The sequence below is a fragment of the Rhea americana genome, unplaced genomic scaffold (genome assembly GCF_003343005.1).
Source record: "Rhea americana isolate MKP2758 unplaced genomic scaffold, rheAme1 scaffold_43, whole genome shotgun sequence".
Classification (NCBI taxonomy): Eukaryota; Metazoa; Chordata; class Aves; order Rheiformes; family Rheidae; genus Rhea; species Rhea americana.
In genome coordinates this window covers 234747-248412 of record NW_028186568.1, presented here as the reverse complement: position 1 = coordinate 248412, position 13666 = coordinate 234747, and the positions used below count along the sequence as shown (strand labels likewise).

At 40.7% G+C, this 13666-nt stretch overlaps 1 protein-coding gene across 1 annotated transcript in view; it reads left to right on the top strand.

Moving 5' to 3' along the window:
* The window catches only part of RPS6KA2 (ribosomal protein S6 kinase A2), a 184436-nt gene that overhangs the window by 75864 nt on the left and 94906 nt on the right, over positions 1-13666 (top strand). Inside the window, exon 3 of the mRNA XM_085315438.1 lies at positions 1688-1769. Coding sequence (XP_085171564.1) covers positions 1688-1769 — 82 coding nt within the window. The remainder of the gene's footprint in view (positions 1-1687; positions 1770-13666) is intronic.

The window sequence follows — 13666 nt, the reverse complement described above, 5'->3', positions numbered from 1 at the left end:
GGTGGAAAAGTAGCCCAACTTTTCTCTGTGTTTAGCTGAATTTCTAAATGATTTGACTTCCTGTTAATACAGTAGCAGCTGAACTCACTTTATCATGAATATTAATGGAAAACACTTCAGAAAGTCTTATGCATTCCTGTTGCATCTAAGTTTCATAATTTGTTTCTACAGTTGTGAGTACCAAAGGTACTTACATGTTAACCAAACTAGGAAACAGGTAGTGGGACCAAGCTATACATATCCAGTCCCAGCTAGGCAAGGAAGCTCAGCTGAAGAACTGTGCATCTCTCGTATGCACAGGAAACATCCTGAGAACAATTCATAATTTAGAAGTCTCACCAAACTGGGTCAGAGCATGGTGTAGAAGTGTTGTAGCTACAGCTATGATGCTGTTCAGATAGGAGAGACCTGCTCTGAGAGAAACTACCCTTTTTTTTTCAACCTCTCCAGCTGGTTAGATAGAAGTTATCTCTCCTCACAAACCTTTCCTTAAAGAGTGTTYGAGAAATCATAATATGCTTATAGATTTTTTTGCAGAAGACGGAGTATTTCAACTTGCAAATAATGTGCTGGAAACAGATTCCTTCACCTCTTCTTTTTTTCGGGGGGGGGGGGGGGGGGGGGGTGCTTTTTGTATTTTGGATGGAGGCAATTTGCTAGAGCAGCATGATTCCTAAAAAAGCAATGAATAAAATAATTCTCACACATCTTTGTAATCCAATTAGATATTTTCAGCCTACCTTTGTTAATTTATACATTTTATATATATATATATGTATGTATGTATGTATATTATAAAAAAAGCATACTTATAAATGTGTGGTTATGTTTATTTTTGCATTTGGCTTTACTTCCTGCTTCGGTCCAGTAAGAAAAGTGCTGAAATAAAAAACGAGACAGCATTGTCTGATATTTCTGACTTCRGCAGACAGAGTGAGTCCTGGAAACTGTCCGAAAGTTCTTATTATTTTCAGTCATTAAAAGWCTGAAAGGCTTATATGGACAGAACTGAACTACTGATTCCTTTATTCACTATCCCTCCTGTGCTCAGATGCACTGATGTCAAATAGGAAGAAAGAGTTGCATGGAGATTATAGATTATAGATAGATCAAATACAGTCCTACCTTTCCTTAAATATTCRTGAACAGATTTTCAGGTTTTTATTTAATTATGTCATTTTTTGAGAGAGCTTTCGTACAAACTTATTTCAGCTTATCAGTGGTTATGAACTATTTGCTTCAGGTGCATCTTAGGCTCGTCACAGTTCATGTTCTGAGATATAAATTACATCAAACTGTTTTTTCTCCTCAGTTTCCTTGGTGGCAGTACTTTTAAGAAACTGGACATTCCTAAGCACAAATGAAGCATAACTTTTTTTCATGTAGAGCTATTYGGAAAATGAAGAAATGTGCACACAGTGCTTATGCCCATTGACCCATCTTCAAGTTACTGTGTAATGGCAATTAATAATGTTGAACGTACCCTCTTTGAGAAGAAGTACTGGCTTAAGACTGCAGCTTTCCAGAGCTAGTTCAGCCATTGTGGGTAAAATAGAAATGAAATACTTACAGCTAATAATTTTCATTAGAAATCCTGAGCCTTAGTATCTATTACTCTGTCAAATGCAACAAATGCTCTCAACTAAGAGTTCAGTTCTCATTTACATGAGGTATCTGCTTTTCATAGGTATTTCTAGTGAGGAAGATCAAGGGATCTGATGCGGGTCAGCTTTATGCCATGAAGGTACTTAAGAAAGCAACTCTGAAAGGTAAGAATTGGGACAATGGCTGCAGTCTTTATCTCTCTGCTATTTTAGCTTTTACTTTTTTTTGTCATTTTTTTGAATTGCTACTATCTTACAGAGTATAAGTAAGCAAAAATATGTTTCTGCCACCCTCTGAAATTCCACCTCATTGTAGTGAATGTTCTGAAAAAATACACAAAAAWGTCATTTTACCTTTGCTGGCTATACAGTGTAGAGAATATGAGAACAGATAAGAACTTTGTGTTTGCTAACTGCATGCTTTCTTCACTTATTAAGTGTTATTTGTAGGAATTCCTATGGGTTTATATTAATTTGCATCTGAGTGTCAATATCTTTTTGTTGCTGCAGTACACTGTAGTACTTTTAAATAAGGATATTGCTGAAGTAAAAACATGAGTCCTATTGGACAGAAAGGCCTTTCAACTGATGCTTCTCACTAGATCCCTAAAATTTTCTGAGAACATATTTTCAAGTATCCTTCTGAGGTGGTTGAGATCATGGTATTCTTAACTTGTGATCACTCTGTGCATGTTCTCTATAGGTAGAGGGCAAATGACTGAGGCTTGAAGCTGATTGTCCTCTTCTGTGTCACTGGCTGCTATGGCCTCACTCAGACCATTAAAAAGTTCCTAGTAAATGGAGAGACATTCTGGACTGAAAAGCAAACCTGATAAGTTTGGTCTCAGCTGAAGCCCGTGTTGTTATTCCAGAGAGTTAGGGAAAAAGATGCGTTCTTCTTCYAACTTTGTTTCCCTAACCTAGCACCATACCTTGTTTCTCACCCTCCAAAGTCTGACTGTTCTTGCAGATGAAGTGAACAGTGTTCATTGTGCCCAGAGCAGCTCTTTAACTTTTTCTTGGCCGATGTAGATTTGCACATAATAGTGTCTAAGTGTCTATCCTAATGTGAAGAGAGCTAATTTTCAGAAAGTTCTGACCATTTCAAAATCAAGATTGCTTTAGTGTGCAGGGGAACAAAAGAAGAATTAAACTATCAGTAATTGTAAAGTAATGTTCCTGCCAGCTGGTGGTGGGCAGATACAGCACCAATTCTGAGTACTAAGAGAGATGAGGAAATGGAAAGCTGGGAATTTACTCAGTGTTTTCCAGTAACAAAACCTTACATAGAAACGTTAGTTTGAAATGATGCTGACATGCTGATCTTTCTGTTTAGAATATAGGTAGGAAAGTTTGTTCTGGTAGAGCAGCATGGTGTAAATACCAGCTTAAATAATACTGGGTTTAATACATAAAAAGTAAAAGATCAAGCCTGTGTATATAATATGTGCAACAGAGGTAATCTCTGACTTCTCGGTCAAGAGTACCTCACCTGAACTGAACTCTCAGTGTGTTTTGCCACTGGTGAAAACATCGCTGGCCATGCAAGTCATCTGAAGCAGGACCACATGACTGCTCTGATGTGAACATGTATCACAGGCTTGTCGCTGTTTCTTCTGTGAACCCACAACTTTTCACCTGAAATGGAAATTGGGTTTTCTCTCTTTTTCTAYRTAACTCTGAGGCCCATTTAGCAGGAAGAGCTTTGGGGAGGGTTTCTCATGCATCCTCAGACACACAATTGTTGCTCAATATGTGATAGCTAAATCTGTAATTTTAGATCCCCTGGAAAAAAAATATTCTGTGTTATGGCAGTTTTTAGAAAATCTTAGAATTTAAATGGTGTTTTTAAACTATTTAAAGTGGTTTAGTTTCTGTTCCATCAAAAATAAGCACCTGCAGATGCCTCCTATGTTCCTCAGTTCAGTATACCACAGAACTACGGGGGCTCTCATCCTTTGGCCTTTGCAGCATACTATTTATTATTTTTTCCAGCATGGGTGACAAGTTCCAAAGTTGAGACTGCTTTACTATCTTAGCTGGGTTGCATTTCTCTCCTACTCAGACTACCTACTCYTCTGACTAGTAGCTCTAGATTTTCCATTAGTCTCAAGATACCTAGCACATTGGTGGGAATTATTTTAGACATGTCACTGCTGTTTGATCCAGGCAACAAACTTTACTATACTGTTAAATATAAGTGCAAGAGGAGCACATGCATCCTAGGTTGTACATGTGAGAAAGTCCAAACTAGTTTCTACAAAACAGTTAAAACTTGACAGCTATTTAACTTGAAGTGCAATACTGAAGGCAAAACCCTGTTGGCACAGGGCAAGTGAGAAATTAAAGAGCAAAAATGAGAATTGCTGTCAGTAAGGTTCCGTGTAACTTTTGGCACACAGATAATATTTCTGACAGCTTAATTTCATCTTTAAAGGAGAGTGCTGAATTATTGCTGCCCACCCACACTCAGAAAAGCTGGAAGTCACTCCAACGTGAAGTATTTATTACCGTGTCAAGTAATGGGAGCAAATCCTTAAGTACTTGTTAACACAGCATTCACTGACAAAAGTGTTTACTGAGTAGTTACTGACAAAAGATGTGCTACCAGAAACATTTCTGAATGATTTTTGCTGCCTAACCTGTACTGSACAGTAGAGCATAGAGTGGGCAAGTCCAAGCTCTGGGAGCCAGTGCTATGACAGAGCCATGCAGCAGGTCTTTTCATAGCAAAGCAAATTTGAAAAACATGTAAAATGGGGAAATGGGAAAAAAAAGGAGAAACATCACAAACACTTTTTTCTTTTCTGCAGTACTGGATAAAGATGAGTGTGAAGAAGTTAAATGCCTTCAGGAGTGAGGGGTTAAAACATGCTTTGTACTTTGCTCTGGAAACATGGRTTGTATGCAGGAGTACCTAGCCCAAAAGCCTGACTCTGGCAGTGGCTGTTTTGAATGTTTAGGGAAAAACATAAGTACAAAACAGTGCTTCCTCCAGTGAGTTCTGCTGGCTCCTACCTCCTTCCAGGGTAGTTAGTTATCCCTTGTTAGCATGACCTCAAATTCACCAACAGCAAAAGCTAGCATAAGAAGGGTACAGCAATCAGAAGCAGCATTTTCTAACTCATTGAGCTCAGAAAAGTTGTTTGATATGAAATAGGCTTTGTAGACCAATTACATTTGCAGATTTAAGTTTGAAAAATCTGCTGAACAGCAGAGCCACTCCTGCTGTGAAGAGAGAATTAGACTTAGATTGTAAAAGTTTGCAGAGATGCATGTGGTAAATATTCACAAATATTTGTGAAAATAAAATTAATCTTTACCTTATGAAAGTTTATATTAAATGTTGAGTATATCTKTATAAGCACCTGCGACAGCATGATCCTTGAAAGTGGAAACATTACTCCCCTTCTTGGTTGTAAATGAAAACATCAAAAAAAGGCTTATTCCTTCATGCCTCATTTCATTTCAAAGGAGTCTATTTTTTTAAAGCAGAAAATTTCCTGAAGAAACTAGATAGGAGTTTCAAGTCTCATTTATTAAATATTAATTTTAGGAAAACTTTGTCCAAAAAACATTTGAAAATATTATGTCTGTTAGGTGCCAGATAGGRTTACACCACATTTAAGGCTATATGTATGTATAACTCTAACTCTTCTGACTTTGAAACACTGTTTGTTGAAACGCAATATACTAAATACCTGTCTTTCCAAATATAAACCCCTTTATTTTAGTCCAGATGCTCAAAGACATTTAGGCACTGAAAACCTTCAAAGAATGAGACTCTGGCTTTTTGGATGTCATTAAATATTGTTACTAAATCTCATCGTAAAGCATTGCTTTCATGTCTTCTTAGTGCTCTAAGAACTTTTGTTTTCTTGAAAATCAGATTTTTAGATAAAGATTGAAAGAGAATAAAGCTTATCTGTATGTTTATAAACTTAGAAGCAGGTCAGTGAGTCTTGACTCTCTGGCCTGAATACACAGGAAGAGTGAGGAAACAAATAAAACAGGGACTGTTTATTCTGAGTATGGTATATGTATGCCTTGTCTTTACTAGCAAACCAAGGCACAGGGAAAGGACAGGCTTATTATTTTGATTCACTCAGTCTTTCTCTCAAGCTCCATYAGCTTTACTGGAGGTGCTTCTGGATTTGATGAACAAGAACTGTTTAGATCGCTTAAAATATAAGTTTTATTAAACACATGCGAAGTGCTCATAAAGTTGCTGGGTTAGAAAACGAGGGCTGCCCTGGAGCTCGAGAATTGAAGACMCATCCCTCCAGACGATAAGTAATCTCACTGAAAGTGCCATGAAGCCATAGTTCATTAATATAATGCTTACAGAGTTTGTAAATATTTCAGTGTTGAGTAACAATCTTGAAAAAAATATGTGATGGATCACAAGGAAATAGTTTGGATCTACCCATTTGTTTGGTAATGGCTATTAACTCTCATCACAGGAAGCTATTTGACACTGAGAATGGAGAGATTCTACCTGTTTCTGCTTATGGCATTTAGAAATGATAATCTGTTTTCTCAAATGCTCTGCATTTGCACCCTGAAGAAATGCTTTGCAGTGCGTCATCTCCCTCAATCTAAGCCAATAGGCTTTTATGGGTTTATAGTTGTGCTGACTAGGGGTGTGATGTTTATAGATGCAATAAGCTGTGAGAGGAGGTTTACTAACGCACAAAGACTTTGTGGTGTTCTCAGGCATGTTACAACATTGGTATTAATTAGGCATTAARTCGAACAACTGGACGTAGGTGCCAACACCTGGGTGGAGTAATTTTCATCCAAACCATTGATAAAATATAATAGTGGCTGCCTAGACTAAACATCAACTGAGGAAGCTCCCTCAGTTTTCCCCTTCATGTGACTCAGTTGCCCTCCAATGACTGTGCTGTTTAGATCCAAGACCAGTGCTTTCTCAATGGTTTGAGAGACCAAAAATMCAACAAAACAAAAGTCTAAGAGAATTTAACCTTATAAGGCAAGACTTTCAAACAGCTTTCACTTGGAATAAACTTAGCTCTTTGGTGCCCAGGTTCTTAAAGGATCTATTCCTACTGTCCTCAGCTATTGTGCTTGGTGTGAGGCCCTGTATTCCCCTTGGTTCACCCTTTAGAGTCTGGTTTATTATCTTTTCTTAAAGCGCCTTTTCAATTTTTTTCATATCCTCCTGGGCCTCTTCTTATCTTCTTGTAAACAATTCACCAGAGAAGTCCTGGCATATCCGGTTTCCTCTGCCTCCAGATCCCCCCAGCAGAACTTCCCTTGTCCTTCCGAGGAAAGACTATTCGCTGTACATCCTCGGGAACCTCTGCACTATGTGCTCCTGCCTACGTATGGGCTTCTTTCCTCTCAAAATGCTAATTCGCAGAAAGTCCTGRTTCTGAGCTCAATAAAATCATTGCTGAGCCCAGAAGAACTTTTCAAAATCCAGCTGCGACATAGACCCTCTGCCCCAGCCCCAAAGCTTCTCCACATCAAATATTCCCCCCCACACACCAAAAAAAACCTCTCTACCTAAACTGTCCTGATCGTAAAATATAGMCTGTATTGTCACAAATAACAACATAAAAGAAGAGTATGCTCTGGGGAGCTTCAGATGTGGATTTTTTAAGACGGTGCTTTTAGAAAAAGACTGCTTGCAGTCTAGCATCTCCTGGCGTGTGTCTTACGCAGGCCTGTGCTTGCTCCACCGCACTCCAAGCCAGCTTCATTCAAGTGAGCTCTAATCCAAGGGTGTTGTGCGCAGTTACTGCAGAAAGCCTGAGAGCATCGTGCTTCTGCACAGGGCCAGCTCGTGTGCTGCTGACCTCAGGCAGAGGCAAGAGGGAGTGCAAGCCTACGCAGAACATTAGGAAAGCATAATGCATTCTGCAAAAAGGTGAAACTTAGGAGTACACTAAATTTTCAATAAGATGGGGAAAATCTAAGAATGAAGGAGAAACGTGTGTGCACAAAAACAATACAAATTGATTCTTCTGTATATTTTGCAAGTGATCAAACTGTACAAGTTTGTTCTAAACGTGTGTTGAGTCACACTTTTTTCTCAGTGCAATATGAAAGAATCTTTTTAAAAAAAAAAATCTAAAAAACTAGCAGCATTTGAATCTATCCGCTGGCAATTCTAGCCAGCCAAATGGTAGCCCTTTATTTAGTAGTGAGTAGTCTATCATACTCATTTCACTGATATTAATAAAAAGTTGTTTTCCAAATCACCTTGTAGTTTTTAGTCAGTTTGCCATCCGCCTCTTTAAATGTTCAGTTGATCCTGATATGCTTGACACAGTGAACAAGTCATGGTGGAAACACTTAAAGCTGCAGCTGCTAGAGAGGCCATCAGTAGAAATGCTTCAGAGCCAAACCCATTCTTTAAAGTGTAAGGAGTAGACATGATCACAGGCTTGTGATCACTACTGCTTGTTTTCCCTTGGATTTTGCTTTTTGTTAGGATCATTGCGCTGTATATATAATGGCAGCTATTTGCAGATGTAATAAATCCCAAATCAGTTGTTGTTCTACAAAAAAGATGACTTTTGATATTTTCTACTGTCAAGCAGCAGGTTGTTGCTAGTTGTGTTGGGTGTAGTTTCAGGAATTGATAGACTATGTTTACAGTTGTCCTGAAGCCAGAAATTAAACATAAACATTTAATCTAGTTTTACAATAGTRATGTAATTCCATTTTCTCTGCAGAAATCCCAATTTTACCAGGAAAGAACAGGGGTAGGGGGAATGTGATGGCCTTTGTCATGCCTCACACCTCTCACCTGCAATAGCTGGGAAGCACAGAGAGAAAAGAGAAAAGCACAATTCAGTTCAATTAGAACAGGGCAATGAAGAGTGACATACAGCTCGTGCTGAATGACCTAGTCCAGAGGGAGACCAGTTTGGCTGCCTCTCTGCAGTGCTTTGACTGTGCCAAGCACCTGGGAGCAGGGACCATCTGATCCTAGGAACAACCACGGTGGCACGACTATTCTGTGGGACCAAAGCTCATGTTCCTGCTGGTTCTGCACCAGGTAAACCCACAAGCATGGGAGCTGCAGCAAGCAACCTCTACGTTGACTACTACTAAAGCAGGGGGTGGGAGGGCACCTCCAAAAGTTAYTACCTCTCTGCCGTAGGGTGGCTCGGCTATGCTACTGTCATTCCTGACAGATGTTTGCCTAACCTATTCTTAAGCCTTCTCTAGCCTTACCATTAGGAAAAACTTCCTAACATCTATCCCTTATCACCCTTGCCGCAGCTGAAACCATTAGTTCACATCTTTTCCACTGAGAACAGTTTCCTCTCTGCAATCATCATTGAAGCTTGTTACCACATGTACCCTTGATCTTCTCTAGACTAAGGAGTGACAGAGTGCTGGAACAGGTTGCCTGGAGAGGTTGTGGAGTCTCCTTCTCTGGAGATCTTCAAGGCCTGCCTGGATGCAACCCTGTCTACCAGGCTCTAGGTGACCCTGCTGAGCRGGGAGGTTGGACTAGATGATCTCCAGAGGTCCCTTCCAACCTTACTGATTCTATGATTTTATGATCTTTCATCTTCCTTTGCTTCCTCACAGTTCATGTTTTCTAAATGTCTGGTTTAGAAGATTTAGTTATACCCTGGGGCTCACTTGCTAGCAGTAGGTGAGTTGGACAGTCGGAGGTAACTGCTGAACCAGTTGCACTCTGCTCTGGCTGCAGGTTCTAGATTTCAGATTCTCTGTGAATATTCATCAGTATAGAAGTAACAGCAGTGCCCCCTCTGTACTAAGTAGATTGTTGGCACATCAGTTTTTTTAATTAAACTGATATAAATGTCCTGCTGCAACAAAGTAGAGTGGTCATGCTGTTGACCTGTTTAATGTTTTTCAATCTGGGGAGTCTCCTTCACAGAAAGTTCCTAGGAAAAATCARTCCTTGGGTAAGTTTTGTAGTACAATTCTTTCCATTGCTGTTTGAGACAGCAACATTTCTGGAGGAAAGTTTTCAGCTTTTCRCAGTTGTTTATAGCTGTTGGTCTGTGTTCCCCTTCTGTCATATAGTTAGCTTTTTAATTAAGCGTAGCATCAGTGGGCAGGACATGTCCCATGGAGTTTGGGTGTACCAGTGTTAACATAGTATTGGTCACTCTTTTAGCTTGCTTTCTGCCCTTATCCTTTGCTTTTTTGGCTGACATCCTGTAGGTCAAATGGGAACCTTCACATGAAAGTCTGCTTTACTGGTTTTCTTCTGGCTTGGCCTCGAGGTTTTGTTTATTCCCTCTTGTATATCCTGAGCTCTCCTTAAGGAACCTTTAGGCTTTCTGTTTGCTTGTACTTTTAAGAGACCTGCTGCTGAGAAAGCAAAACTATTGCTTGTGACCCATGAAGTCAGCTGCACAGAGTATGAGGGAACTATTGGGAGCCTTTTAATCCTGCCCTGTGCCCAAGAACTTGCTCTTGATACCATTAGGCTATATGAATTGCAGGAAACTATAGAAAATTTGTTCTTTCAGCAGATACAGGCTCAGATGCTTCAATCTTTATCTCTTTTGAATTTATGTCTTGTAGTCTGTTCTTTCRTGGCAAGCTGTATTTAGTGTAGGAGCTGGTATCTCAGTTTGGGAGTTGCAAGAATTAGATTCTCTTCATGTTTCTGCCACTAGCTCACTACATGAACATAAACCAGTTACTATTACTGCTGCTCCTCTTCTCAATTTCCCTATCTGTAAAATTAACTTAATCGTGTCAACCTCCTCTTCATAGCGCTTGATGTTCTTACAGAAAGTAATAGCCGGATATTAATGATGTTATTAACACTGCTCCCTACTTAAGTGCAATCTGCTACATTATGGAATTTAATGGCTAAAGAATCCAAATCAAGAAATTGTTAAGAGATGTCTTGTCTGTATAATGCATTTGGTTTGAAATAATCAGAACTATGAATCAATGCCCTTATGTATAAATTTGTGGCTTAGTGGAAAACTGAATTTGAAATACAATAGCAAAATATCCTTGGGATTTTTAACCTCATTGATGCRCTCTGGACATCTCTGGCTGTAGTGCAGTTATCTATATGTATATCTGTARTGCAAAAGCATTTGTTGTTCTGTTCACGGAATAAATTGCATCAGTTGGAGCATCCAACATAATTGCATTTAACCTATTTCAGCTGCCTGCAACTGCAGTACATTTATAGTTGGTTGGGAACCGAATTCATTAATCTTCTGGGAGTTGCATCCCACGGCTTTTACTGATTCCCCTAATACAACAGAAAACGTTATCTCTCTTCAGGCATAAGGGTAGATTAACAGGAAGGTCAACACTGCCATTTCATGCCATTTTGAGTCAGAGTGACCACAGAAGGTAGGAGATTTTACACTGAATAAATTTTGCTGCACAGCATGGCTGTTTGATCACTCATAAATCTTCACCAACCATCTCGTCAGGYGTTCCGCTCACAACTGCAGCTGGAGGTGTGCTGGCACTTGCCTAATTCTCTTTAAAAGTTAGATTACACAGTGTGGAAGACTACCCTCCGTGATATGTTTCAATGGTAACCAAGTTATTTCTTGTGTTTTTATACTGTTCGCATGGATTACCCATGTCAGTTATGGTTTCCTCATGGCTGTGGGATTTGTAATGATGTTCAAAGAGAGACCAACCGACAGCAACCTCTCCTTTCTATTTGGTCTATAGCATTTTCTATCTGTATGAGAATGTGACTGACAAACTAAAAAAGTTTCCGTGGTGCAGTAATTTAACTGAGATTTTCAAAGCGGTGCTAGATTATTTTTGTAAATTTGGGCAAAGTCTGAATTGCTCAGAGAATTATGCTGTGTCCCAGKTCATCTTTCAGCCATTGTTTGTGCTGTGACATAGCTCCCATTCGGTGGGCATTTCTGATCATCAACATTAACTCATAGCTACTTTTCACACTCAGGAGGAGTTTCAAGTTTATGAGATAACTATATAGCTTTTGTCAGGGCTAATCAATTCTATTTTATTTTCGTTATGGATATAATAAACTATACAGTGTAAAATATGAATGTTGTAAATCTAGGTAGGATATAAATAGATACAGGTGCTAACTTTAACTTTGCGTGTTAYCAGTCAGAAGAAGTGTTTTAAAATGTGAGTTTAGAAAGACTATTTATATTATACTTCTGTTCTTTGCACAGTCATCCCCACATTTTGAGYCCCCTTTGCCATCCATCTCCCTCTCCTAGAATATTTCCCCATTCAAGGGGAAGGATGATCCCCCCAGCTTGTGCGCTCTTGCATGCACTGTGTTGAGGAAACCAGCCAAGGTATTTGCTCAGCAGCTCCAGCAAGCGCCTGGGGCAGACTTTTACCTGGAGGGTAGTCTCTTAAGCAGCACATTTTTGTGTATCAAGGAACACAGGAAGCTGTCCCTAAACCATCGCACCAGATGCATAGCCCTGGGTGCAGGTGCTGCTATTTCACAGCAGGCTTATCTGAAGTGTGCTCTCCTCATGTTCACCCACACTCTGTTTTCCCTGAGAAGTGTTTCATGGTGATGGGTGTTCTCTGAAGATAAAAGTGTTGCTACTGCCTAGCTRTATTGCTGAGGCAAATACAGTAGGATTTCAGTGTTTTCAATTCTCTATAATTAACAAGCGTTGCAGAAAACCCCCTTGGCCTTTCCCTGGAAGTCTGGCATTAGAAGCAACTTGCAGGAGTTTAATCTTGTTGCATGCTGAGGGAGACACGCAGTCGAATAACAGGCAGAGGCTTTCTTCGTTTGTCTGACTCTTCAACCCACTAAAATCTGGACAGTCCATTTTTCGGAAGCCCCTCAGTCTTCCTGGCTGAACGGGTCTGCCTGTGGCACACGGCACCCCCTGAGCTCCCGAGTGACACCGCTGGGACAGTGGGCAGCTGCCGTCCCCRGAGCCCCCAGGGACGGGGGGGTGGTGAGTGCCATGGGGACATGGCCTGGCTCATGCGGAGCCAAGAGAAAGGCAAYGAACGGGGCAAAGCTGCGAGTCACATTGGAGAAGTGAAGGGCCGGGAAGGAGGAGGATCACAGATCATAGGCAGAAGTGGCTCCAGGTGGCATTACGAAGGGAAGAGCGATCTTGGTGGCATGAGCTAGACAGAGACGTGAAACGGCAGGGCTGGAGCTGGCCTCCGTTCATTCTGTGACTTTGGGAAACAGGTGAGAGCCGGCTGCCTGCTTCTCCAGTGCCTCCCCCGTCCTCTGGCTGCCTTCTGCTTGAGACTCCAGGAGGGCGGCTCGAAGGAAAGGGGTTATTCACCACCAGGGCAGTGCTGCAGTGGCTTGTCTTGAGAGAAGGAGGTGGCAGGTGGTGATGCTCTTCAGCCCCACTGCCAAGGTGGGTGTAAGAGATCTGAAGTATGGCAACAAGTAAGAGCGGTGGAGCAAAAGGGAGGCTCTCATGAGGTGTATTGCCTCAGATTTGCCAAAGTCAGAGGGCACTTGCTGTGTGTCTTCATTAGAAATATGCAGAAATCGTGCCATGCCATTATGTCACCCTTTTTTTCAGAATGTTTGCTAGAGAGGATTGTCACATGACAGGTTTTGAGAGCACTTTTGCACAAGCAGAACAAAATAAGCAACTTCCTCCTGCAAGTAAACCCTTGAGGAAGCCTGAAGGTTTGTCCGGYGTGCGTGAGGAGTACTATTGTCCAAGTAGTCACTGGAATTGTTGCCACAGTGGCTGTTGGCCACTGTGCTGGGTGACCTTGGAAAAGCTGTATTAGCCCTCTACCGCCTGTAGGGTGACAGAGGTAATGATCTAAGCTTCTTAGTAATACTGAGATCTAGGACTTAAAAGCACTCTGAAAACTAAACTTTTCATTGATACTCTTAACAGGGTTTTCAAATCATAGAGTCAGAGAACAGTTGAGGTTGGAAGGGACCTCTGCAGATCGTCTAGTCCAACCTTCCTGCTCAAACAGGATCACCTGGAGCAGGTTGCCCAGGACCATGTCCGGATGGAGTTTGAATATCTCCACAAATGGGAGACTGTACAACATCTCTGGACAACCTGTTCCAGTGCTCAGTAAGACAGTTCATTCCATATATGAATTTTTACTTT